At 54.4% G+C, this 26,755-nt stretch overlaps 1 protein-coding gene across 1 annotated transcript in view; it reads right to left on the bottom strand.

The window, feature by feature from the left end:
• Positions 1-8,162, bottom strand: part of Itpr3 (inositol 1,4,5-trisphosphate receptor type 3) — a 66,851-nt gene extending 58,689 nt beyond the window's left edge. The window contains exon 1 of the mRNA XM_050138729.1: positions 7,790-8,162. Coding sequence (XP_049994686.1) covers positions 7,790-7,878 — 89 coding nt within the window. The 5' untranslated portion in view covers positions 7,879-8,162. The remainder of the gene's footprint in view (positions 1-7,789) is intronic.
• Between the last annotated feature and the right edge of the window lie 18,593 nt (positions 8,163-26,755).

Raw genomic sequence — 26,755 nt, 5'->3', positions numbered from 1 at the left:
CACACACAATACGCGCGCGTGCGTGCATACACACACACACACAGCATCCCTTTCTTTATCGATGCCCATTGGCACAAAGAAGCTACCCTGTGGCACATGAGGGGCCAGGTAGTATATGGAACTTACAGAATTCAACATCAGCACAGCTCATGGCTTCAGGGAGCTCAGGGACAAGAGGGGACAATAAGCCCTGAACTCTGAATCTCCCCAGAAGGGCCACAAAGATGGCTGAGCTTTGCTCAGAAGTAATGATTCCAGCCAGGGTTCCGAGGGCTCCTCTGCCACAGGCCTGGGTTTCCGGCTCAGCAGCATCAGGTGGGCCACTGTGTGCACAGGAGGGCACATCTATGAGGGGCACCAGAAGGAAAACGAGACCACAGGAAGGACGAACTCTGCTGGCCTCTCCTCAACTCCGAGCCCTCTGGGCCTGCAGTCTGTCACACAGGAGCAATGCCCAGCTTGCCCCATCTGCAGAGTAGGCTGAGGTGCCTCAGCAGGGCAGAACTTCAGGCCCGGGCACACCCCCTCCAGACCTCCTCAGAGTTCTCTGGGAAACTGACCGAGAGGCATGGAGCCCAAAGCCAGATGCTGGGGACTCAACGGCAGGTGGGAGGCATAAGGGCCAAACACTGACCACGCAGGATCCCGGGTGAAAGCGGAGGTCCAAGGCACACTGAGCGACTGGACCATGGACTGAGATCACGGGATGCTGTCGGGACCCAGTACTGTGGGGGTCCATATGAGCATAGAAGTTTATTTCTTTTGAGACATGGTCTCACCGTGTAGCCCTGGCTGGCCCGGAACTCAGAAATCCACCTGCTTCTGTCTCCCGAGTGCTGGGATTAAACACATACACAGATGGGTTTTGGTGAGACAGGGATCCATGCAGCACATCCTGGCTGCAAAGGCTGACCTAGAACTCACGGTCTCCTGCCTCTGTCTCACAAGTGCAAGGATTGCGGGTGTCACCACACCATATTTTCTAGGGTGCTGGGGACGGGACTCGGGGCTCCACATATGCTCATAAGCACTGTACCAACTGAGCCACACCCCCAGTCCCACCTAGAGATAACATTCCCTAAAATGTAGGCGGTTCTCAGCTGCTAGTGAGGGGCTCAAGGCACAGCAGAAGCTATCCATGATTGACAGCCCGTGACCACAGCCATCCACATCACTGGCGTCATCCTGAGGATATCTGACTTTCCTTTTCCTGACCCATGTCACCAAGTTATCTCTTACTGGACACTTGGAGACTGGCTGTCCCAAAGACTGGAGGAAGGGCCGATGGCCAGCTGGCTGAAGGAGAGACGCGGGAAGGATTTGCTAACCAAATAAGCACCTGCAGCAGCTGCAGGCTGAGATTTGTTTGCTGCCCCTGCCTCTGCCCACCTGCCGGCTAAAACCTCCCTGCAAATAGGATCATAGGATCGGGCCTTCGCAGGTTCTCCTGTCACCTCAAGGACAAGTCTCAGCAATGCGGCCCCACCCATCCGACACCTCCAACACAGGGCTGGGGGGGAGGGGCGGGGATGGCTAATCTCACTTCTGCCCCCACCAACTCCTCTCCCACAGGCCCTGCAGCATCCCTCTGACGTCACAGCCTTACTACCTGACGCCAGGCTCCCAACAGCCTGGCATCCAGGCCCAGGGCTGGGCAGCCTGCTGGCTCAGGGACCTCAGAGCTCACACTCCTCCGAGCTGAAGCAGTAGAGATTTTTCTCCCTCCCTCAGGCCTCCACCCTTCCCTGCTCCCAGCCCCTGCTCCAAGGGAGGGGCCCCAGCTGTCTGCAGAAGGCAGGGCTAGAGGTGGACATCCCCACAGATTCCAGCTGTGTGTACAAGATTATCGAAACCCAGAAACCTGCCCCCAAGCTGAAAGCTGGTGCGACCCCACCCTTCAGTCTAGCTTCTCTCCCCACCCCCACCCCAAGCCACCACCCATTAGGCCGAGCCAGGGAGGGGACTCAGGGTCAAGAATGTAGGGCAGGGCAGTGTGGGCACTGACTAAAACAGAATTCCTCAAGGCCAAACTGCTGGCTTCGGCCTGAGACCCTGGAGAAGTGGGGGCTGCAGAAGGGAGGACTGCTGTGTTCCACAGACCCCTTTGCCACCCCCGCAGGGACCTCCACCACACCCAACAAGGAGGGCGGAGGCTTTCACTCCCCAGCAGCCTTGCGGCAGTCGTAAGCACGTGACATGAAGTGGGTCAGACCCTCAGTGGCACAGGCCTGCCTCCGCCACTAGACAAAAGCATGGCACGAAGCTAGGAGCCGCAGAGATCCTGAACAGGTGTCCAGACATGTGAGCTCCAGGATACTCAGGGCAAAATCGGAAGATTCACAGGCAGCTCAGGTGGTTGGTACTGGGGGGTGCTCTCCTGAGTTAGGGGCCTCCTAGCACAACAGAGGGCAGTCATGGCCACAGAAGACAGGGTACAAAGCAGGGGCTCAGCGTGGCTTGTTTGTAAATGCTTCGCGCTCACAAGCTAGTGGCCCAGAAAGGGCGCCCATAAGCCACGGCAGCACCATTACAGACAGCTCTTAATTTGAGTTGTTTCAATTTTCTCCAGGGAACAATTTTTTTTTTCTTAAATCAGGAAAAAAATGGTTGTTGGTTTTTTTATTTTTATTTTTTTCAAAACCCAAGTTTGCAAACATGGGGCTGGCTGAGGCTAAGTCACTGCGTGCCTGGGCGGAGGAAGAGAAGTGTAGTACCTCCTCCCAGATAGGTCAGGTCTGAGACACACCTGGGGAACACAGGCAGTTTGGGGGGACGTCCTTCCTCCAGGAATTATAAGGCCTCACTTAAGGCCCAAAGGGCCCAGGGAGTTATCCTATCAGCTCAATGCTACACAGGATGCAGCAGGCTAGAACCTGGTCCAGAAACAGTGCCCGGCACACAGTAGGCATACAGTAGGCACACAATAGGCACCTTGATGAAAGCTTCCTGAATGGCTTCATGAAGTCCCCCGAGAGCAAAGAGACGTTCTGAGCTGAGGAGCAGGCAGCCCATTCGGACAGGCTCCTCACAGCACGGTGCTCACCTGAGATCCCAGCACATGGGCGCTCCAGGCAAGAGGACAAGTATGAGCACAATTTTAAAGCCAGCCAGGGCTACGCGGCAAGGCTCTCGTCTAAGGGGGTCACCTGTGCTGTGCTCCTCAGTGACGTGGCCCAGTAAGGGCTTCAAATAATAATAAATATAAGTAAAAAAAATCCCCGGAGTCTAAAAGCTTCAACAGCACCCACAGTTGAGTATCCGTCATGGAGCTGGGACAGACTGCGGAGCTGGGAGCTGAACCCTGCACTCACTTGGCCAGCATTCTCCCGCCAAGCTGCAGTCCCAGCTGCTTTTCACCTTTGACCTTGCAGTTAGTCCTCCTGTGTCCATCTCCTGAGGAGCTGGGATGACAGGCCTGTGTCACCATGGCCGCAGCTGTGAGCTAGATTGTCCAAGACAGTCCCAGGTACAGCCTGAGCACCTTGGGGAATGTGCAGGGCGGAGCTGCAGAGAAGGCTCAGCAGTTAAAAGTGGTACTGCTCTTGCAGAGGACCCAAGCTCAGTGCCCAAGGCCCACACTGGGCAGCTCACAATCCCGTGAACTCCAGCACCCACACTGGGCAGCTTAGAATCCCATGAACTCCAGCACCCACGCTTGGCAGCTCACAATCTCGTGAACTCCAGTGCCAGAGGGATCCAATGCCCTGTTCTGGACTCATGCATGCCCCCCCCCCCCACGCATATACACACATTCATTCTCTCTCCCATAATTAAATCTTTTTTTTTTCTTCCTTATATGGGGCCTCACTATGTAGCCCTGGCTGTCCTGGAACTTGCCCTGTAGGTAGACCAGGCTGTCCTTGAACTCACAGAGATCTGCCAGCTTCTGCCTTCAGTGCTGGGATTAAGGGTGTGCGCCATTATACCCGGCATTAAATCTTTTTTACAGAGAAAGAATAGATACACAGGGTGTGCTGGGGATGTAATCCGTCTGTCAGAACCCTAGCATGGGGTTTGATCCCAGAATGGGGGTGCAGGGGGTTACTCTGAGAAGGCAGAGTTGTGGAAATACCCAGTTAGTGAGAGGTCCCGGTCCAGGAACCATGTAGGAACCTGAGCTCCTCACACTTCCCCTCCATGCTTCTTAGGGGCCTGATTTCCAGTACCCACACTCCCAAGATATGTTAGGTAAGAACAGAAGGGGACAGAGGTTGCTACAGGAGGGGCCCTCAACCTTATGTGCTGACTACCCCACGATGGAATGACCCCCCTCCAAAGTGACCCCAGGCCTTTCATGGGCAGCAAAGCTCAATCCCTGGGGCCCTCAGCCACCCTGGGGCCCTCAGCCACCCTGGGGCCCTGACAGGTCCCCCCTGCATTCTCACAGCAGCTTTCTCCAGCAGCTGGCCTGCAGCCTCATCAACCCTTCCCCCTCCTCCTCCCTGATTTGCAGCTCTGACCTGTGCTGCCTCCACCTGGGTGAGGGGCGAGGCCAGCCATGGCCACGCTTCCCTGCCAGGAACAGGTGTGGGCCGCTTCCCTGAGTCTCAGCCTCCTCCAGGATCCACTCCCCAGACCCCTCCCAGCCTCCCAACCCAGTTAATATACAATCTTCATGGGACCTCTAACTACCAAGAGGTCTGAACTAGCTGTCTGGAGTGCTCAGGCCCAAACCCCATGCTGTACCTCAACCAGAGCTCCCCCTCCCCACCTCCCCAGCCGGCCGGCCCAGCCTTCTGTCCCCTAAGGCTGCCTGTCTTCAACAAACTCGTTCCGCGGACTCTAACAGGAAGCCAGACACTGGGCACTGAGGGAGGCCAGGAGCTCCGGTCACACCAGTCCCAGGGATTCAAGACCCTGGGCACCGACAGCCTTGGGAAAGACTACAGGACCAGAGTTAAGGATGGAGGCAGAGAGACCCTGAGTGAGACAGAGAGCTTCTGGGAGCCTCTTCTAGCCCTGGGGATGTAATTAAAATGCAGTATTGAAGCCCAAGGTACAGCTCGGTGGCAGAGCATGGGCCCTGCCTGACAAATGCACCTAGCATGCACACTTAGCATGCCTCAGACCAGGGTCCACATTCCAGCACTGTGGGAAAGGCACCAAAAGCATGGAGATCCTGGTTTAGTCAGACTGAACGTGCAGGCTCTCAGAGCCTGTCTACTAAGTTCCACCTTTTAGATTGCTGTTCTGTTTCTGTTTGCTTTTTTATTTTGGTTTTTTTTTTTTTGGTTTTTTAAGACAGGGTTTCTCTGTGGTTTTGGAGCCTGTCCTGGAACTAGCTCTGTAGACCAGGCTGGTCTCGAACTCACAGAGATCCGCCTGCCTCTGCCTCCCGAGTGCTGGGATTAAAGGCGTGCGCCACCATGGCGCCCAGGCTAGCCTTCAGCTCCTTATATAGCAGAGGCTATCTTTCAATTCACCACCTCCCTGCTACCCCACTCCACAGGACTACGCAGTTCCTGGGATGCGCAGTTCCTGGGACTGGAGAGTCTGCTTTGGGTGCAGTGAGAGATTTAGCTCATTCTCCACTGCGAAGTCTCCATCAGCTGTAAGCCCGGCTCCCTTCTTCACAGGTCACCGGTACGGTGCAGCCTCTGGGACGGCACTGCCAGCGCCCACCCTGCCCTGCAAGCATTAGCCTACAAGAGGCCTACAGGGGGCCTACTGGGGCCTGATTCTCACTAAGGAACAGTTTGAAAATGTCACAGAAAAAAAACAGGGTTAATTTTGCCTTAGAAGGTGGGGTCTCAGCTCTTTCAAAAGAGGCCACTTTGGGTTAGGTCTCAAGGGTGGGACAGATTTACTCAGGTGGCAGGCACACTGGAGCAAAGGTAAAGAGACCAGGGGGCGGTTCCAGGAAATGCACCTGAACTTCTGGCCAGGTGAGCACAGATTAGGCCTAGGCCTGCACACCAGGCCAGGCTAGGAAGGCATTTGTCTATCTTCTGGGGGGAGTTGCATAGGAAGCGGCACCCTGGGGTCAAGGCTCTCAGATGTCCCTGAGGTCCAGGTGGACTAAAGGTAACAGCTTCTGGGGCAGGAAGGGCTGGCGGGAAGAAAGTGCCCGGAAATGAGAACAGAGACTGAAGGCATGGCTCAGAGCTTAAGAGACCAGCCTCTCTGGCAGCGGACTTGGGTTCATCCCCAGCACCCACAAAATGGCTCACACCCATCTGCAACTCCAGTCCCAGATGATCTGACACCCTCTTCTGGCCTCCACAGCCACTAAGCAGCCACATGGTACATAGACATACATATAAGCAAAACACCCATACACATCAAATAAAATAAAAGAAAGAGCATACAGAGGGACTCCCAAATGAGGGAGACAGTCTGAGGGTGGGAAAGGGAGCTTAGACCCTTCCCTTGGCTCCGTTAATCTTCAAGATGTTTTAATGCCGTCCATCCAGTGCTCAGTCCTGAGCCAGACACATCAGTAAAAGAAATAGCTATTTTTCCAAGTTGAGGGGGGGGGGTCCCTACTCTGGCTTCACACCTCCGCGCACACACGCCCTGTCCCACAGATATGAAATGCTGACTGTGGACCTCTCCCCACCCCCCACCCCCACAGGGCCCTGGCACTGCTTTGAGCCGGGCCCACAAAGATGCTGGCCAGATGTGGCTCCACCCCTCCTCTCCGGGTAACTTCAGAAGAGAAGGCTGATGGGGAGGTGTGTGCAGGAATCTACGGCTGGCCCAGGAGGTGTGTAGGAGAGCCTGAAGGATGCTGGGAAGGAACAGGAATGCTGGAACTCCCATCTCGGCTCTGGCAGAGAGGCCCTTGTGGTTTCTCCTCCCTGCAGAACACTGAATTCCAACCACGAAGTTGAGAAACCCAGTGAGCAGGGAGCTTCCCACCTGCTAGACCAGTGTAGGGCTAACCTCGGATTGAGGCTAATCACCCACACACACAGAGTCACCCTCTGGGCAGCTGGGTGTTGCTGGGAAAGATGAGACCACAGAACATTCTCCCCACACACACTCGCCGTGAGCACTGAAAATGGGCAAAAGAACTAGACCCTGGCCTGCAGTCCCCTCCACGCCTCCAGCAGCAAGATGCCCAGGGGCTCTCCCAACTCTCCCAGCTCACAGGCCTGGCCGCAGCCTGGGATGGAATCGATTCCCTGCTCACCCGGCGCAGACCCTGGGGGGTGGCAGCCAGAATTAATTAATGTTTGCAAAGCGCTCTAGAGAACCTGGGACCAGGGGCGCCAGAGTTGCTGCACAGGAAATTGACGGGGAGAAGGGGGGGAAGAGGGGGCCAGCTGGCCAAGACCTGGGTTGCCTGGACCGGGAGGGTAAAGAAAATACTCCTACGAAAGCACAAGGGCACAAGGAGAGTCAGAAGGTGCTACCCATCAAAAACCGATTCAGGATGGGGCCATAGAGGTGAGTGCCAGGCTCCAAGCCTGAAGCAACCCTTGCACCCCACCCCCAATCCCAACCAAGCACACCCAGGCTCTCTCCAACTCAGACCCCAGACACCTGACACCTGCACCTCCCCGGGACCACTTGCCGAGGAAGTTCAAATCCCTCGGTCACCAGTAAAGAAAAGAAGTGGCGGGCTTAGTAGGCCCGGATGCCTACTGAGAACTCCCTAGGGCGCCAGACTGCTACCTGAGCAAACAGCGCACTTCCTTTCTCTAAGAGAGGGAGGCCAGCGTCCCTTCGCTTCTGGAGTCTGGGGCGCCCAAGCCCACCATCGAGGGGCAGGAACTGGGCATCAGGAGACACGCAGCTGGTACAGTGGCCCCGACGCCCCCCTCTTTGCCCTAGGCTCACTCACCCCAAAGTGCTGATGAAGCCATTGACTGAGCCCTCGGCGTACAGAGACACTATGTCCCCGATGTGAAGAAAGCTAGACATTTCGTTCATGGCTTCGGCCCTCCGGGGCTCGAGGCGGCAAGGTTGCACACGAGCGAGCTGCCAGGCTCGGCGCAGAGGACTGCAGCGCGCTGGGCGGAGAGGGGTGCAGTGCCACCTCGCAGCCCGGCGACCCGGACGATCGGGGCGGCCGGGGCAGGCTGGCGGCCACCGGAGCGCGAGGAGGCGCGGTGCGGCCCGGGTCCGGGTGAGGAGGTGCCCGCGTCTCTGAGCGCCGGGAGCCCTCCAACCCGGCCCGGCCCGCGCGTACCTGCAGCTGGGAAGGAGCAGGAAGTCTGGGGCCACCACACACATGCAAATCCCGCCCGGGAGGCGGGGAGGCCACACCCCGGCCCGCCCCCGCTGCAGCTCCCACGTGCACCCGCCCCTGGGGCTTTGCCTCCCCGACAGCCTGCGCGCGCGCCTTGGTCCCCAAAAGCGTCCCGCACACTGCCGGAGGACCCCTGGATCTAGTGTGCTTCCTAGACGGCTCTCCGCCTGCACCGTGCTGCACTTCGCGGCTCTCCACCCTCGGAGATCCCCAGAGCGCCTCTCCCGTGGCCCACGCGGCGGAGCACACCGGGAACTTGGCCACGGTCACCCTGCGGCAACCGCACCCAGCTGAGAGCCGTCTTGAACCTGGACGCACGCTCAAGCCCTTAGCGTTGCAAATCAGGATTCATTTCTCTCAACATGAAAAGCCTTTCATTGCACAATAGAAAGTGCTTGGACTTGGAGGGGAAATGAACCAAGGGGGTGGGTTTTATTTTTGTTGTTGTTGAGTTTTGTTTTGTTTTTTTCTCTCTCTCATTCTGTCTCCCCGCATTCCTGTGTACAAAGAGATTCAGCTTCCGAATCAGTTCCCCTCTCCAGGGGAAGAATTGGCTCCAATTTCTCTTGACTCCTGTCTTTTTTTAAATAATAGTGGGAGGGGGAGAACATTATCTCTTCCAGTTAATAGTGCACCCCTGCGCCCACAGAAGCAAGTTCCCGCAGCCGGCTGGCTGGGGCAGCGCGCCAGGCCCTAGCTCAAAGTTCAGCCCTCAAACTCATCCCCAAGTCGCCTACTTTCTGTTCTGCGCCCGCGGAAGCTGGGCGTTCGCTTCTGAACCTTTCGTATGAACTCCTGAGATGGGAGTGCCCCCGGCCACCCCACTTCAGTCACGTTTGCTCCCTCTCCCCCACCACCACCCCGTATTTCCTGAGGGGCAGGAGTGGGGGCGTTGGGAGGAAAGAAGGAGGGGACTCGAGACAGAAGCAGGAAGAGACTCAGGAGGGGTGGAGACAGCCGCCAGCCGCGAGACAGCTGCTGATCTGGACAGAGACTCCTAGAGCGGCCGTGAGATTTTTAGCAAGACGTTTAGAGCTGTTAATAGTGGTTGGGGGAAGAAGAGGCCGGAGGACCAGAAATTCATGGCCACATAGTAAGTTCGAGGCCACCTGTGCCACTTGAGACTATGATTCAAAAAATAAAAACAGGGCCTGTAGAGAGGGCTCGCTCCCCCGGTTAAGAGCACATGCAGAGGATGGGTTCCCAGTAATCACATGGCGGCTCACAATTGTAACCCCAGTTCCAGGAGATCTGACACCCTCTTCGGACCTCAGCAGGCACCAGGAACACTCCTGGTACAAGACATGCATGCAAGCAAAACACCCATATACATAAAATAAATAGTTTATAAAAACCCCAAGAACTTGAACAGAGCACCCCCTCCAGGATTTCTGAGTCCTGGTTCACTAGCGCCCACAGTCCCATCAGAGTTGCCTCTGACCTAGAGCTGCTGCCTTCATCCAGGTACATCTGAAACAATATTTTTACAAACAATAGTTTGAATGTTTGCCCTAACCTACTAGGTTGCTTTAAGAAAACAAAAATCAAGGTCTCAGTAGCGAAGCTGGTCTCTGGCTCTGGTATCCCTGCACCGACCTCCAGGCTCAGTTTATGCCTTGATGGGAACCGGACCCAGGGCTTCAGCGATGCAAGGCAGCTGTGCTTCATTCCCAAGCATATTGCTCTAGTTTGCTTGTTTTACCGATCTTGGCTTTCTCTGTAGCTTTGGAGCCTGTCCTGGAACTAGCTCTTGTAGACCAGGCTGGTCTCGAACTCACAGAGATCTCCCTGCCTCTGTGTCGCCAATGCTGGGGTTAAAGTCTTGTGCCAACATGCCCAGCTTCTAGTTTGCTTTCTGTTGCTGTGATAAACAACTCTGGAGTTTGGAGGTGTTTATCTGGCTTACAGGTCACCCTTGGTCCACGTGGAAAGCCAGAGCAGGAGCAGGAGCTGAAGCAGCGGCCATGGAGGAAAGCTGCCCACTGCCTCACCCATACTGCTTCCTTATAACCCAGGCCCATTGGCCCAAGGGCAGCACTGCCCACAGTAGCCTGTGCCCTCTCACATCGATCCCTAATCAAGAGCGTGTCCCGTAGGCCAATCTGATGGAGGCATTTTCTCAACTCAGGGTTCCATTCCCACATGACCCTGGCTGTGTCAAGTTGTCAAAAAAAAACTATATGGCACATGCGTCAAATAAGTTGTAAGCTAGTTTGGAAAACAATATTATCTAATGGGCTTTCCCAAAAAGATGACCACAGGTCAGAGAAACCCCAAACAGCCCAACAACAGGTTTCTGGAACTGGAATCAAAGCTAAGACCCGTACTCAGCAATGTCTGGTATAGCCAGGGCTTCTGGGTTCTCAGACTGTGACAGATGGGAGGGACCAGCCCCTGGGATGGCTCCTCTTAGCTCACACTCTTCCCTGGGGTTCCAGAGGGAAGATATACATCCCTTCCAGAACCATCTGTTGGATTCCTACTGTGGTGCTTTGAATAAGAATGGACCCATAGCTTGGTGGTGGTGGTGGAGGCAGCCATGGCAGTGGGCAGTGCACACCTTTAATCCCAATACTCCAGAGGCAGAAGAAGACAGCTCTCTGTGAGTTCAAGGCCAGCCTGGCCTACAGAGTGAATTCCAGGACAGACAGGGCTTCACAGAGAAACCCTGTGTCAGGAAAAAAAAGAGGGGGGAAAAAAAAAGAATGACCCCATAGGGCGGTGCTGGCTCACGCCTTTAGTCCCAGCACTTGGGAGGCAGAGGCTAAAGAATCTCTGTGAGTTCAAGGCCAGCCTGGCCTACAGAGTGAATTCCAGGACAGACAGGGCTTCACAGAGAAACCCTGTGTCAGGAAAAAAAAGAGGGGGGAAAAAAAAAGAATGACCCCATAGGGCGGTGCTGGCTCACGCCTTTAGTCTTGGTACTCAAGAGGCAGAGGCAGGCAGATCTTGGAGTTTGATGCCAGCCTGGTCTACAAAGCTACTTCCAGGACAGCCAGGGTTACACAGAGAAACCCTTTCTAGCAAAACAAAACCCCCCAAAAAAAAAAAAACCCAGCCCCATAGGCTATTTGAACGTGTAGTCACCGGGAGTGAACTCTTTGGTAGGATTAGAAGGAGGAGGATTAGGAGGTGTGGCCTTGTTGGAGAGAGTATGTCACTGGGGGTGAGCTTTGGTGCTTCAGAAGCTCGAGCCAGTCCCATCTGTGTCTGTCTGTCTGTCTCTGGCTCAGGATGGAGTCCTTCAAGCTCTTCTCCAGCAGCCATGCCTGCTGCCTAGTTCCCCACCCTGTCACCGTAAACACTCGATTGAATGCTTTCTTTTATAATGTTGCCTTGGTTGTGGATTCTCTTCACAACCATAGATGAACGTTAAGACACCTACTATGTGCAGGGCCTCTGCTCCCCATCATGCCGACTCCGAAAGATGTCACTACAGCGCCATCACTTTCTCAGAGCAGGCAGAGGACATGCCTACACGTTGGCCTCCAGGTCTCCATCAACCCGAAAAACATGGCCAGGGAGCACTCCTCCCACCCCGCCCACCCCGCTGGGAGGTCTAAGGAGAAGATGGGCTGCCAGCCTCCTACCATGTCTACAGTCCAGCTCCTAGGAATTCTACAGGAGCACCCCAGGGCTCGGGCCAGTCGCCTGCTCCTGTCAAACCCGCTCCACGGTGAGCTCTCTAGTGACTTCTGAGGTGGTAGTGTTTAAAGAAAAGTTCGGTCAGTTTTTAAAAAGGCTATAGATGGTGGGGTTGGAGTGGCAGTTGAGTGGTAGTGTGTGCTAACCTTCTGAGAGTCCAGCCCCCCACAAAACCCTCTTTGAAGAGAAACCAGATGGACTTCTGCGAGCTCGACCCGTGGCCCTGCAGCTTGACACTCTCCAGAAATCCCTGCTGCCCACAGAACAGGGTCTGCAGAACCAGCCCAGTGGCTAAACGCTCAATCCCCCCCCCCAACTGTCTCTCCCTCCCCAGTGCAGAACCAGCCCAGTGGCCAGACCCTCAAGCCCCCACTGTCTCTCCCTCCCAGTCTTGCACCCTCTACAGAGACCAGGCTTGCCTTAAGGAGGAAGCATGCTGTGACCCAGCCCAGAGTCCAGGACTGGGTCTGGGATGTGGCTCAACCAATAGAGTGCTTGCCTAGCAGGCCTGAAGCCCTGGGTCCATCCCCTGCACTGCAGTCAGCCATGGTGTAATCTCAACACCATGTAGGTAGAGGCAGGAGGATCAGCTACCAGGGACGCTGTCTTAAGAGGGGAAAGGCAAGCATCGAGGAAAACCACGTGGCATCCACCTCTACCAAGCCCATCAGTGAAGCTAAGACAAGGACAGCTATGAGGTCCAGGCTAGCCTGGGCTACACAGTAAAGACTGTCTCAAGAATAGCAATACAAGCTGGACATGACCCCAGCGTTGGAAAGTCAGATGGCTCTGAGTTCAAAACCAGCCTGGTCTACAAGATGAGTTCTAGAGCAGTCAGGGCTGCACAGTGAGATCCCATCTCAAAAAAAAAAAAAAAAGAGAGAGAGAACCCACGTGGTCACGTGGTGGCCCTATCCCTCCTCCTAAGGCCTCCAAAGACAAAATGAGCTGCCGGTCCTCCAGAGTTCACCCATGGAGTTTATTAGGCTTATGGACAGAGCACGGCTGACCTTAGAGCAGCTGTAGGAGGTCTGGACACGGTAGGATTGATAGCCTCCCGGGGATAGGTTGGCGGTTCTCAACCTGTGGGTCGCAACCCCACACCAGATATCCTGCATATCTGATATTTACAACTCATAACAGAAGCAAAATTATGAAGTAGCTACCAACATAAGAATATGGTTGGGAGGGGGTCACCACAACAAGAGGAACGGTGTTGAAGGGTCACGGCATCAGGAAGATTGAGAACCACTGGCCTCCACCAAGACCACAGGCAATTAGGGTAGAAACTGCACTCGCCTAATTAGTAAGAGCAGCTGGGTACTAGGGTCCCCGGGCCCTCCTCACCAGAGTAAAGAGTCAACACGCCCAGCTGAACTCCCCACCATGGCGGTGGCCCAGCTTGGAGGATAGTTCTACATAGCATCAACCATCTGTAACTCTAGTTTGGGGATCTGTTGCCGTCTTCTGACCTTCTTGGGAATCAGGCATGCATATGGTGCACATACATACATAGTACTCATACACTTAAACAAATCTAAAAACATATTGAGAGAGAAAGCAGTGTTGGTTGTTGGATTTTTTTCCAGCCCCAAGCTGGAATGCCAAAATGCTGTTGGCTATTTTACTCTTTTGGCTTTTTTTTGGGGGGGGGGCACTCAGCTCCCAAATAAATCACACAGGGAATCTTGTTCTTACTTATAAATGCCTGGCCTTAGCTTGGCTTATTCCTAGCCAGGGTTTCTTAAATTATCCCATCTACCTCTGGGCTTTCATCTTTATTTCTGTGTACCTTACCTGCGTTCTCACTGTTGCCGGCTGTGCAGCTGACCCCCAGTGTCCTCCTCTCCTTGTTCTTGCTCTTCCGAAGCGTTCTCCTCCTTTTTATCCTCTCTGCCTGTCAGCCCCGCCTACCCTTGCTCCTGCCTCGCTTTTGGCCGCTCAGCTCTTTATTAGGACCATCAGGTGTGTTAGCAGACACAGTAACGCAGCTTCGCAGAGTTAAACAAATGCAGCGTAAACAAAAGCAACACATCTTTCCGTTGTTAAACAAATGTTCCAGAGCGTAAACAAATGCAGCACAGCATAAACTAATATTCTACAACAAAGATGACAAAAAGGAGATTCACTTTAATCGATTATGGCATCATGGGGTCCTAGGAGATGCTCCTGGCTGGCCGCGAAGGGCTGTGCCTGCTGAGGGGACGTCCTCACTGGCGCTCGCGACTGGCCCTGTTTTTACCATACAGTCTTCACTCTCCTACCATCAGAGAGCCCGTGGGCTGTAGCTCGGTGCCCTTTCTGCTTCCCACCGTGGACTGTGAGGCCCTGATGGAGCAGGCTGTGTCTACCTCACTCTGTGTCCTCAGGACGGACCCACAGAAAGGTGGAATGAATTCCAGTGAACTGGAAAGGATACAAATTAACCCAGAAACCAAACCCCCAGTGAGCTGGGAGCCCCAGCTTGACCTGGTGTGAGACCCCCCCCCCCCCGTGGGGCTGCAGAAGATGCCTAAGGAACAGGAAAGAATGTGAAGGCATCAAGACAGGACCAACCTCAGACCCTGGCCCCAAGGCGGGTCAGCCTTGCCCAGGGCAGCACCTGATGGTCCCATCTCCCAGAGAGCAAGCAAAGGGGGTGGAGGATGGCACCAGGTTCCAAGTGGAATTCCCAGGAGCCAGACTTTATACTGAGGATCAAAACCGCGACCTCGTGCATGCTGGACAAATGTTTTACCACTGTGCCACACCCTGGCCATCTTTTTAAACTTTCTATTGAGAGACAGGATCTCAGTGGTATTGCCCAGGCTAACCTAAAACCTGGTCTGTAGCCCAGGCGGACTTGAACTTGTGATCCTCCTGCATCAGCTTCTGAAGCCGCTGGGACAGTGGCCCACGTTCCCAAGTCATTTCACGTTGTCTTCCGTTCTTTGTCTCTTTAATTTCAGACAATGGGAGTCTGGAGCCCCAGCCGAAGGATGAAAGCCTTCAGAAATCACACAAAGCTCCGAGTGCCCACAGGCAGACCCTGCAGGCAGCCGTCTTCCCATCCAGGCTGAGAAGAGGGGGCCTCAGACTTCTCCCTGGATGATGAAAAGGACCGTGGTATGGGGCGCAGTCTGGAAGCCAAGTTTCCTGCACCAGTGTCCCCCCACAACCTACACACAGTCCTGGAGACCTGACCCAGCTCTGCTGTGTTGTAAAAGGTGCAGAACCCTCCGGGATCCGCAGGTGTCACCATGGCCCTCACTGGCCCTCTGATTGTCTCATGTTTGGGGACAGAAGACAAGGGTCTCCTTTACTCCTTACTTCAAGACACAGTAGGATCAGGAGCGGAAAGAAACCTGGAGGGGGCGGGCCCAGGATGGGTGGAACCAGAATGGGGCGGGGCTCAGCCGCCTCTGACTCAAAGTGGCAGCCACCCGCTGGGTCACCCCCGTGGGTGGGGTGCCAGTCCAGGCCCGCTGGGTTCCCAGAGAATTCCTTCCCCATGTCATCAGATGCCCTGGTCGGGCACCCCACCCACAGCAGGGAGCCCCTCAGCCGAGATCCCAGGAGCCTTCATGCTCCCTTGCTCAGGGCGCTCACTCTTGCCCTTACCCACACAAGGAAATCCACACTCAGTGTCTTGGGAAGCCAAGAGCTGAGACAGGGCTTGCATTTTCCTTCACCCCACACCCTCATTGGAGTTTTCTGTTTCTTCCAGACATTGGGTGGCCTCCTGTGCCATACAAAGGGAGCAGAGTGGGAATACATCCAGAAGACTGGACCACAAGCTACCGTTCCAGTAACATGGGAGATAAAGGAGACCAAGGGTCCTCCCCTGCCACCTCCAAATGGGTCCTCTCAGAACACAGACTCTGGTCTGGAGCCCCCAAATTAGACGGCCTCTATCTCAGGCCTTCTGCTACAGCTCCCGTCTCAGACACAGTGAGAGCAAAGCGCGGCGTCGGATCATGGAAGTTCCTCTCCAGTCACGCCATGACGCAGAGAGAAGCCTTTCCCATGTCTTAGTGTCCCTAAGAAAACAAAACAGAGTGGCGCCAGTCAGACACCGGCACAAAGCAGCCACACGTGCCCAGGAGTGACTCAAGAGAGGATAAGGCTGGTCAGGCCTGCAGAGGCACCGGCAGGGTGAAGGAGAAACCAAGATGGTGAGACGCCCTGGAGCTGACCACTGCGAAGGGCTTTCCTCCCTAGGAGGAGGCTCCCAATCGCCAGGCTCGCTGTGGCCAACCCGGGTGTGGCAGTAAGAACAAACACCCCCACATCTTTCTCTTCCAGCCCTGGTCCCCCTATCAGGGCCTCCCCCTAGCACAAACTGCCAAAGGGGAGCTGGTTAACTCAGACCTTAGAGCACAGCCAGCGGGGGTTCAGAGCAAGCGCACGTGAGGGGGCAGTGGGTCTGGGGAGCCAGGTAGCTTCTAGGGAAAGGGATTGTTCTGCGGAGCACTCTCGGCTGGGCGTGGTGGCACACACCTGTAAACACAGCAGTGGGAAGCAGAGGAACCACAAGATGGAGGCCAGCCTGGGCAACGCACCAAGACCCTGGCTCAAAGAAGCAAGGAGTCTGCAAGATGTCTCACCAAGCCTGCCAACCTACGTGTAAGCCCCAGAATCCACACGGAAGGAGAACCGACCCCTGTAAGCCGTCCTCTGACCGCCACAGACTCACCATGACACACTCGTGCCCACACATACATACACAGGAAAATAGACAAATAAAATTAGCTACTTAATTGCAGGCCAGGGCAAGATCTTGTCTCAAAAAATCAAAACCAGAAGAAATGGCAATGGAGGGGCCGAGGAGTTGGCTCAGAGAGTAAAGGGCACACTAAGTTCCAGCACCCGCCTAAAGCTGGGCATGGAGGTGGGTGATAGGAGGGTCCGCCAGGCAATCTAGCTGAACCAGTGCCTCAATATTCCGGGAGAGGGCCGGTCTCCAAATACAAGGTCGGGAGCGATAGAGGAAGATGCTGGACATCCACCTCTGGGCCTCTTGCATGCACATGCGCACAAATATTCACACACTCGCACATGCATGCACACACATCTCGCACACGCATGCACACACTCGCACACTCACACAAACACACACACATAAAGGCAGTCTAGCCATGGAATTCAGGTTGGATGAATAACCAAGGATTGGGCTTTTAAAGACAGAAATGTTATCAAGAGCTCCACAAACCCCAAATCCCCTGGATTGTTGAATAAGTCCAGGAGACATGGCTTCATGGGGCTAGGACGTTCTGGGACCTAGGCTGAGCTGTGAAGGTGAGGTGTCTCAGTTAGGGAGTGGAGAGGATGCTGTTCAGGCCACCCTCAGACAGATGGACTTAAAGGAGTTCCCAGGGGGAGGGGGGAACACACTGTGCACCCGTGCACACACCAGGGTGTGTCCTGGTCTCTGTGCAACAGCCAAGGAGGAGTCAGGGAAGGAGGAAGACACGGATCCTAGGCCTCAGAAATTTGTACTGAAGGAAAGCTGCCTGGAAAACTTCCCAGGGCTGGCTGGGCAGGGAGTAGGCCTTGATTGACAGGGGGCAAAACACTGACGCCAAGTCTACCTGGGATTGGCTCTGTCTCCAGCTGCACCCACACCTACCTTGGCAGGAAGGAAGCGTTCGTTCGAGCCAGTCTTGTCCAGACTGCCTGGCCTGAACTGAAAACTGCTAAACATGTGTGCATCCACTCAACAGGTCCTCTCTCACCCCAAGTTGGCTGGCATGTTTCTAGATCCTTCATCAGGCAGAGGGTCAAGAGGAGGGTGTGCCATGCCCCCCTGAGGGGGCAGGAAGGGGTCACAGTCCAGGCACTCTGACGAGAAAGGAGAGAAAGGCCTGCTGTTTGTCCCGGAGCTGAGCAGACACTGGGGCTCTTGTCCTGGGGTAGCGGGGGAGGCCCGTGGCCAGATGGAGAGCAGCCGGCCTCTTCCTCCCACAGCCCACTCAGCTCCCAGGCCTGCAGGTCTGATGAAGTGCAGCCCTGACCCCAGTCAGACACCAGGAGCTTGTAAGGTCTCCAGGGGGCTGGGATGCTGAGCCACGAGCGGCCTTGCCCGACCTCAGGCCTGAAGACTCTCTGACTGCAGAAAACAAACGCAGCTTTGGACTATGGGGCTGGGGGGGGGGGGGAGGCTGTAATGTGTGCTGGCCGCTCCAGCAAGTGCCAGAGTGCAGGGAGCGCCTAGAGCACACACCCTGCCCTCTTGGAACTGGGGTTCCAGTGCAGATCCAGGTCACCCCTCTGAATTTTACGCAGGTTTACTGTGCGCTGTGGAAGTGTGGGTGGTGGTGACACGGGAAAGGCTGGCTAGGGGACGGGTAGGGAGAAGCAGAGGCCATCCCGGAGAAGGTGATGCTTCAACTGACAAGCCCGACACAGGAAATGATCCTGCGACAGAAAGACACAAAGGAGAAAATATATATCAGAAAGGAGAGACCACTGCAGCTGCCTTAGTCAAGGGCAGAGTTGAGAGTCTGCATGGGTCAGGCCTGGGGGCCGGAAGAGGATTCAGCCCTTAAGATCCTTGGCTGAACTTGCAGAGGACTTGGCTTTTGGTTCCCAGCACCGCCATGGTGACTCAGCTGCCTATAATTCCAGTGGGGGGGGGGGTGTCTAACGCCCTCTTCTGGCCTCAGAGGGCACTGCATGCTCCTGGTACACAGCTAGCTGCGCATACAAGCAAAACAGAGCTAGTTCCAGGACAGGCTCCAAAGCCACAGAGAAACCCTGTCTCGAGAAAAAAAAAAAAAAAAACACACACATGAAACAAACATAAAGATGTGCCTCCTATCAACCAATGCAGTCACTGGCACGACAACAACAGAGAACTTAAGGATACTTTACTCACNAAAAAAAAAAAAAAAAAAAAAACCACACATGAAACAAACATAAATCATTTTATTTATTTATTTATTTATTTATTATGTATACAACATTCTGCCTCCATGTATGCCCACACGACAGAGGAGGGCGCCAGATCTCATTACAGATGGTTGTAAGCCACCATGTGGTTGCTGGGAATTGAACTCAGGACCTCTGAAAGAGCAGACGGTGCTCTAAACCACTGAGCCATCTCTCCAGCCCCCATAAATCATTTTTAAGAAAGAGATGTGGGCAGTACAAGGCAGCTCACACCTGCAAAGTAAGAACTTGGGACAGAGCACAGGATCAGAGTTCAGGACACACTTGATAAGATGATTCTCCACAGCCGGGCTATGTAAGATCCTTGTTTTGTTTTCAGTAGGAGGGTCTCACCATGTAGCCCCGGCAATCCTGGAACTCACTATGTGGACCAGGCTGGCCTCGAACTCACAGAGATCTACTTGTCTCTACCTCCCAAGTGCTGGGATTAAAGCCTTATGCTACTATGCCTGGCTGAGATTCTGCTTCAAACAAAAATAAAAGAAAAAAATGAAAGGCTGGGTGGTGGTTGTGCACAACTTTAATCCTAGCATTTGGGAGGCAGAGGCAGGTGGATCTCTGTGAATTTGAGGTCAGCCTAGTCTACAAAGTGAGTTCCAAGACAGGCTCCAAAGCTACGCAGAGAAACCCTGTTTCAGAGGGGCAGGAAGGTGGGGGGATTTGTTTTTCTTCTTTGTTTTTTTGATTTTGTTCTTGAGACAGGGTTTTATGTAGCCAAGACTTGCCTCAGCCTCAAACTCACTATATAGCTGAGATGGCCAGAACCTTCTGGCCCTCCTGCCTCTGAGCCACTTTCCCCTGGGTGCTAGGATTACAGGCCTTTATGCCCACCCTAGACTTTATCTTTTAGAACACTTTTGTTTTCCCAAAGCCCTGAGTGATGGCTGGTCACATACTTCAGTGAATACCATGCTTGTTTGGCGTGGAGGAAGTCCTGGACTCCTTCAGCACAGCCTAAACTGGGTAGCTACTGGGGAGGTGAAGGCTGGATGATCATAGTTCAAGGCTACACAGGGACTTGGAGCCCAGCCCCACACTGCCTCAAAGCGGAAGGACTGGGCTGCAATGCAGAACTCCCATAGCCAGGCCTGCAATCCCCTACTGTATCATCCCCTGGTGCTTTCCCTCCGATCAACAAAGCAATGCCGTTGACTCAGCTGGAGCTCATGTTTACGACAATGCTTACTGCGCAGTCAGGTCTGTGGGTTTTAACAAGGCCACATGTCCACCCACACAGCATCATACAGAAGTTCCCTGCCCAGTGAGAGCCATCCCAGGGCCAGATCCACGGGGCTTCCTGAGTCTGCGTCTGGGTGTCCGTGCCATTAAGATTCTTTGGTAGGCAAAGGAAAACCTGGCCCAGAGAAGTTAACTGTTCAGCCTGCTGGAGTCTCACAGTGAGTAACAGTGGTCTGGGGCCTCATTTCTTTTGGGTTTCTCCAATTCAGACCCTGAGGCTTTGCCTTAGGGAACAGTTTACACAGGAGACCACAGAAGCTCAGGCCCAGCAGGACCCCAAAACTTTCCCTGTGCCCAGCGGGTCCCCAGGACTTGGCCTATGCCCAGGGGTCCCCAGGACTTGGCCTATGCCCAGGGGTCCCCAGGACTTGGCCTATGCCCAGGGGTCCCCAGGACTTGCCCTGTACGCAGGGAGTCCCCAGGACTTGGTCCGTTGTCTGGCAACGCTCAGACTGTGCAGTCTGCTTGTTCCACCCAGGGGTGGAGAAGCCTGCAGGGAGCTTATCCACCAGCCTGCGCTCCTTGGGTCAGTGCCAGCCTGGGGACTTTAATCCCAGCCTGTCAATCTGCCTGTGCAGAGTGAGGAAGCCCTGAGGCAGGGGAGATTCTAGAAGGTTTCAGTGAAGGAGCTCTGTAGCGCTGGGTCATTGGCCAGTCCAGGTCCTCTGGCTTCTCTCCTCTGGGAGTCTCCAGTTAGTCATTCATCCACACGCCTGTTTGCCAGCCCTCTGCCCAGCCCAACTAACAGGGTCACCCAACTACAGGAAACGGAAGAGTTCAGCATCCTGGGGTCCCTGGAATGGGCAGCCCAGGCAGCTAGCGTCCTTGAGGCTGTAAAGATATATTCTTGAAAGACAGAGGCAGTCCCCACAGAGTGCTGTACCCCTCAGCCTGCAACCAAAGGTTAGCCAATCCCAAAGGACATGGGGGCCACCTTTTGAATGGGGATCCAGTTCCCTCTTCCCAGCTAAAGCTTCCAGCTTGCTGTGACTCTCAGCCCCAACCCTGACATTGGCCTTTGATAAGCAGGGGCTGTTCCCCCCACCCCCCGCCGCCGCCCTCTCTCCTTACTTGAAATAGGGTCTCCTGTAGCCCAGGCTGGCCCCAAACTCTCCATCTATAGCAGTGGTTCTCAACCTTCCTGATGCTATGACCTTTAAGACAGTTGCTCATACAGCCCCAACCCTAAAATTATTTTGTTGCTACTTCATAACTGTAATTTTGCTACTGTTAAGAATCAAAATGTGAATATCTGATGTGCAGATCTGATGTCTGACCCCACTGCTTGAGAACTGCTACAGCCTAGCCTGGTCTCAGACTCTCCATTGAGGATGACCTCCTGCCTCTGCTTCTGAAGCACTGGGCCACAGGCCTGTGACATCACACCCATTTTACAGGATCAGCGCCTGGCACTTGCTCGGCTCGGCTGGCACTCTGCCAACCAAGCCACAGCCAGCCAGCTGCTTCATTGATTGGTTTTTGTTTGGTTTTGCTGTTGTTTTGTTTTTTAAGATTTATTTATTTATTACGTATACAGTGTTCTGCCTGCATGTATGCCCACACACCAGAAGAGGGCACCAGATCTCATTACAGATGGTTGAGAGCCACCATGTGGTTGCTGGGAATTGAACTCAGGGCCTCTGGAACTTTCCATGCAGGCTGGGTTGGATCCTTCTATCCCAGATGTGAGGCCCCCCCCCCCGCCCCCGACTAAACTCACACTTAAACTTTTGTTTTTGTTTTATTTTGTGTGATTTTCTTTTTTTTTTTTGAGACGAGGGCTCACTATGTAGCCCAGGTTGGCCTAGAACTCAATATGTAAACCAAGCTGGCTTTAAACTAACAATGAACCACCTGCCTCTGCCTTCCAAATGCTGGGATTAAAGACCTGGGCCACCACACCTGGCTTAGCTGGGCCCATTTACATACAGGGAAACTTACTTGCAGGCATCCTGCCCCTAGTGGGCATCCCGTTCCAAACATGGCTGTTGCCATACAAAGCTGACCGCATGACCCCTTGACCTTGCTGTTACCATGGTGAAGCGAGGGGGGCGTCCCTCACCTCTTTGGAAGACGGGCAGTGGGAGGAACGTCACAGACGGCAGGCCTGGAGCCCAGACTCAGACCCGCCTGAACCTTCTTGTGCACCAAAGAATCGTATGCTCCAATCAGGGAGAGTCCACAAGCTAGAGATGCCCAGACGGGTAGGGCAGCTGGCAGAGACCACTCCATTGTCCTCATGGTGGCTGAGAGGATCCCCAAATCAGGACATGGACCCCATCAAGATCTGTCTTTGGCTCCAAGCTCTGCTTTGGCTCCAGCTTCCCATGGGGCCCAGCCAGCTTCCTCTGTCCTTAGCTCTGGCCCTCTGCACCCGTGTGGGCTCCCGTCTGTGGATCACATGCAGGACCCCTCGCCCTGGTTCCACAGGACTCCAGAGTCCATGACAGCAGCTCTGTCCCCATGGACACAGGATAGCAGCAGAAGGGGTCAGACAACAGGAAGGACTTCCTGGTAGAGAGAGGCACATGGGCTGCAATGGTGGAGCACTTTCAAAAGGGGACATGCAGGCCGCCTATGCAAAACCTCAAACTTGGGACGTGACAGCTGCGACTTCTAGCTTTTCCAGACCCCTAGCAGCACACAATCCAGGTGTGTTGACAGACACCTGTAATTCCAGCACTCCGGAGGTAGAAGCAGGGGGATCAAAAGGTCAAGATCATCCTTGGCTACATAGGAAATTTAAGACCAACCTGGGCAGCACAAGATCCTTCTCAAGAATGAAGGACACACATACACAAAGAAAATTACACCAGGAAGGGAGAGACGCCTCGCTCTCTAAGGCTTCTCTATGATAGACCTCAAGAGCTCGCTCATAGCCGCTCATAGCCGCTAACCTCATGATCTGCAGCCAGCCTGGACGCGTCACCACCTCCTGGTTAGCCACTGCCTGAGGCTGCTTCTGAAGCCACTCCCTGGAACATGAACTGTGGTCGTGCCCAGTCACCCCGCCACAGCCAGAGCAATGCCCACCTGAAAGGCAGTTACAAGAGACTTCACAAACGACTACACAGATGGGGAAGAAACCAGCGTAAGAATGAGAAAGCTGCCAGGTGGTGGTGGCTGCACCTTTAGTCCCAGCACTCGGTAGGCAGAGGCAGGCGGGTCTCAGAGTTCAAGGCCAGCCTGGTCAACAAAGCAAGTTACAAGGCAGCCAGGGCTACAGAGAGAAACCCTGTCTCGAAAAACCAAAACACACACACACACACAGAGAGAGAGAGAGAGAGAGAGAGAGAGGGAGGGAGGGAGGGAGGGAGGGAGGGAGGGAGGGAGAGAGAGAGAGAGAGAGAGAGAGAGAGAGAGAGAGAGAGAGAGAGAGAACGCTGTGCTTGCAATGCCCTCTGAGGGGCAGGCCCTCTCTCGGATGCCACAGTTGATGGTTCTGAAATGGTTTAGCATCAGGGTGAGCCCAGAACATTCTGCTCTCACGGGAGCTGCCCACCAGCTCCCTGCCTGCGTTTTCAAAGCACAGGTGCTATCTCCAGGCTTCGGGTCCAGCCCAGGCGTGGTTCCACCTGGGAGACGGGGTGGCCAGAGCACACAGGACGACTTGGGGGCTTCGGGGCAATGTTCCCATGGCAATTGCTGCATAACAAACAGGCGAGACTTAACGGTGTGGAACCCTCATTTAGCACAACTGCTGTAGATTGGGAACGCTGGAAGGGCCTGCGAGGTGCTTCTTGCTGGGGGGTCTCATGTCACATGGTCAGCAGCCCATGAGGGCCAGAATCTGGCCCACAGGCACGTTTGGGATGGTGTGCACCGTGGCTCTGCCTACAGCTGGCTGGTGGTTCCGTTCTAGGCTGGAGGCCATGATGGAAGCCTAAAGCCATTGTTTAGCTCTGAAACTTCAAACGCTCATGGCGTCTGGACTTTGTTGATTTTTTTTTTAATTTTATTTATTATGTATACAATGTTCTGTCTGTGTGTATATCTGCAGGCCTGAAGAGGGCACCAGACCTCATTACAGATGGTTGTGAGCCACCATGTGGTTGCTGGGAATTGAACTCAGGACCTCTGGAAGAGCAAGCAATGCTCTTAACCGCTGAGCCATCTCTCCAGCTCCTTTGTTGATGTTTTTGAGACAGGATTTCATGTAGCCCAGGCTGGCCTTGAACTTCCGATTCTCCAGCCTTCACTCCCTGGGTGCTTGAGTTACCACAGTGTACCACTACAACCAGTGAGTGGTGTGGTTTCAACTCAGGGCTTCGTGCACACCAGACAAGCTCTGCCCTCACTGTGTGAATAGGAACACAGCCCTGCTCTCCAGGTGCCAAAGATGTCAGAGTTTTCTTTTGGTTTCAGTTTTGCCTTTTGTTTTTAAATACAAACTCTTACTTGGTAGCCCAGGCTGGCGCAGACTCCTCCTGCCTCAGTCTCCCACTTAGGGGCTGGGTTTTAAAACCATCACAACTGACATCTCCAAACAGGTCTCTGTGCTAACTGAGCCTGTGGCTCAGCACAGCCCTAACTCAGATTCCAAGACTGGGGACTAGAGAGCCCTGAGCTTGCCCTGTGGGCTGGGGACAGCGAGAGGCTGGCTTGGGGCGGAGGGGGGGGGGCGGGGGGGGGAATGAGGCCCGTGGGGGAGGGGCTGTCACGTTGTTCTCAGGCTCAGATCGGAGCTGCAGAGTCATCCTTATAGATACCAATGGCTCCTTGGTGGCACATGGTCAGCCACAGGAGACACCCTCCAAATCAGGACATAGGGAAAGTCCTATGACGGCCCTCAGTGGCATGCTCTGAGGGGGTGAGGGGCAGGGAGGCTGGGGTCAGTGTAGCTGCCCTGCCCTCCCCACCTCTGCGCAGGACCTCCAGACCTGCTATGGTCAGGCTGTGAGCACAGAGTGCCCAGCCCCAGCCCCAGCCACTTAACCACTCCCAAGGTCCACCCAGGCCTTCAGGCACTTCCTGAGCAGTGGGGTTCACCCTGCCCTCCAGCTGCAGAAGGAGCTGTGTATCCCACATCCGAAAGGAAGCACTACTTTGTCCAGGCCTGGTCCTCTGCCCAGCTGGAGCTGCCATGTCCAGGGCTGGGTAAGCAGGGCAGAGCCGGTGAGGGAGCTGAGAAGTCAGGGTAGAAGGGCCGGCAAGGGTACCGCTTGTCCTGAGCTGATAATCCTTTCTGGCTTCCTTCCTGCTTACAGCTTCACTTCCTCTACCCAGAATCCACCCGCCCATCTACCCACCAACCACCCATCCCTTCATGTACCCACCTGCCACCCACCCATCTATCCATTCAGTCCAGCTAAGTTTAAAGGCCACCTTGTCTGGGTGTATCTTCATTTATTTATTTTTTTTAAATATTTATTTATTATGTATACAATATTCTGTCTGTGTATGTCTGCAGGCCAGAAGAGGGAACCAGACCTCATTACAGATGGTTGTGAGCCACCATGTGGTTGCCGGGAATTGAACTCAGGACCTTTAGAAGAGCAGGCAATGCTCTTAATCACTGAGCCATCTCTCCAGCCCTTGGGTGTATCTTTAATCCCAGCACTTGGAAGGCAGAGGCCAGAGATGTCTGTGCATTCGAGGCCAGCCTGGTCTACATGGCAGGTCATGGGCCAACCAGAGCTACAGCGAGGCTCTGCCTCAAAAAGGAGGAGGGGGAGAGAGGGAGAGACCACCTTGTCTGTACCAGCTAGGTTGGTTCTAAACTCAGGGACCACAGCAGCCAAAGCAGGCGACATAGAAACCCATGACACTGGGGTTCCAATTGAGACAGACAATATGCAATCAATTAGAAGATGGCAGTGATTAGAGAAAAACACATCCAGGCATAAAAAAAATAAAAATAAAATAAAAATAACAGATGGCGGGGTAGCCGTGCCTGAAGCCCCAGCACTTAGCAGGCAGAGGATGGCGGCCACCCCAAGGCTAGCCTGGTCTATAGAGCGAATTCCTGGTCTGCCTCTAATTTTCTGTAGACAGGTGTGGTGCTTTCTTTTCTCTATACAGAGTGGCTAACGAAGGAAGAAAGAAGAAACAAAACAAGAATTAAAAACAAAACTTAGAAATACCCCCGACTCGGGGTGGCGTCCGTGGCTGGAGCATGTGCAGAATGCCCCACTGCCAGCACTGGGAAGAAGAAAGAGGGGGAGGGGAGGGAGGCAGACTGGCAGGCAGCAGAGCAGAGACTTCAGGGATCAGGCATCTCTGGGGTGTCACACGGATCCCCAGAGTAGGAGTCTCCAAGGGCAAGCGTGAGCAGCAGGTGCAAAGGCCCTGGGGGTCGGAGTAGGCAAACTGTGGTCAGGGAACAGCAAAGGAGGCGGTGTACACTGAGCACCAGGCAAGAATAATAACCAGAGATGGGGTTGAAGACACAGGAAGAGCCAGATGGCCAGGGGCCTTGCCAGCCTCGGGAGGACTCTGGTGAGAGGGACCCGGGCCAGGGCTCTGAACAGAGGATTGCTGTTTTCAAAGGACAGTAATCTCCAGTTACACAGAGCCTGTGTGTGTTAGCTGTTCTCCGCACTGGCATGCAAGGAGGTCTCTAATAACCTGTGTGAGACAGGAAACAGGATGTCCAGAGCAAGTGAAGCAACTGCCTGGGGTCACACAGCTCCAGACGACCCCAGGCGGCTAGCCTCCAAAAGCCCAGTCTGTCCTCAGACTCACCACTTACCTGAGAATGACCTTGAACTCCTAATGCCCCTCCCTCCACCTCCTAACTGCACC

The sequence above is a fragment of the Alexandromys fortis genome, unplaced genomic scaffold, assembly GCF_014885135.2.
Source record: "Alexandromys fortis isolate MF-2015 unplaced genomic scaffold, M_Fortis_MF-2015_v1.1 scaffold_9, whole genome shotgun sequence".
Classification (NCBI taxonomy): domain Eukaryota; kingdom Metazoa; phylum Chordata; class Mammalia; order Rodentia; family Cricetidae; genus Alexandromys; species Alexandromys fortis.
This window is presented reverse-complemented; position numbering and strand designations above follow the sequence as displayed.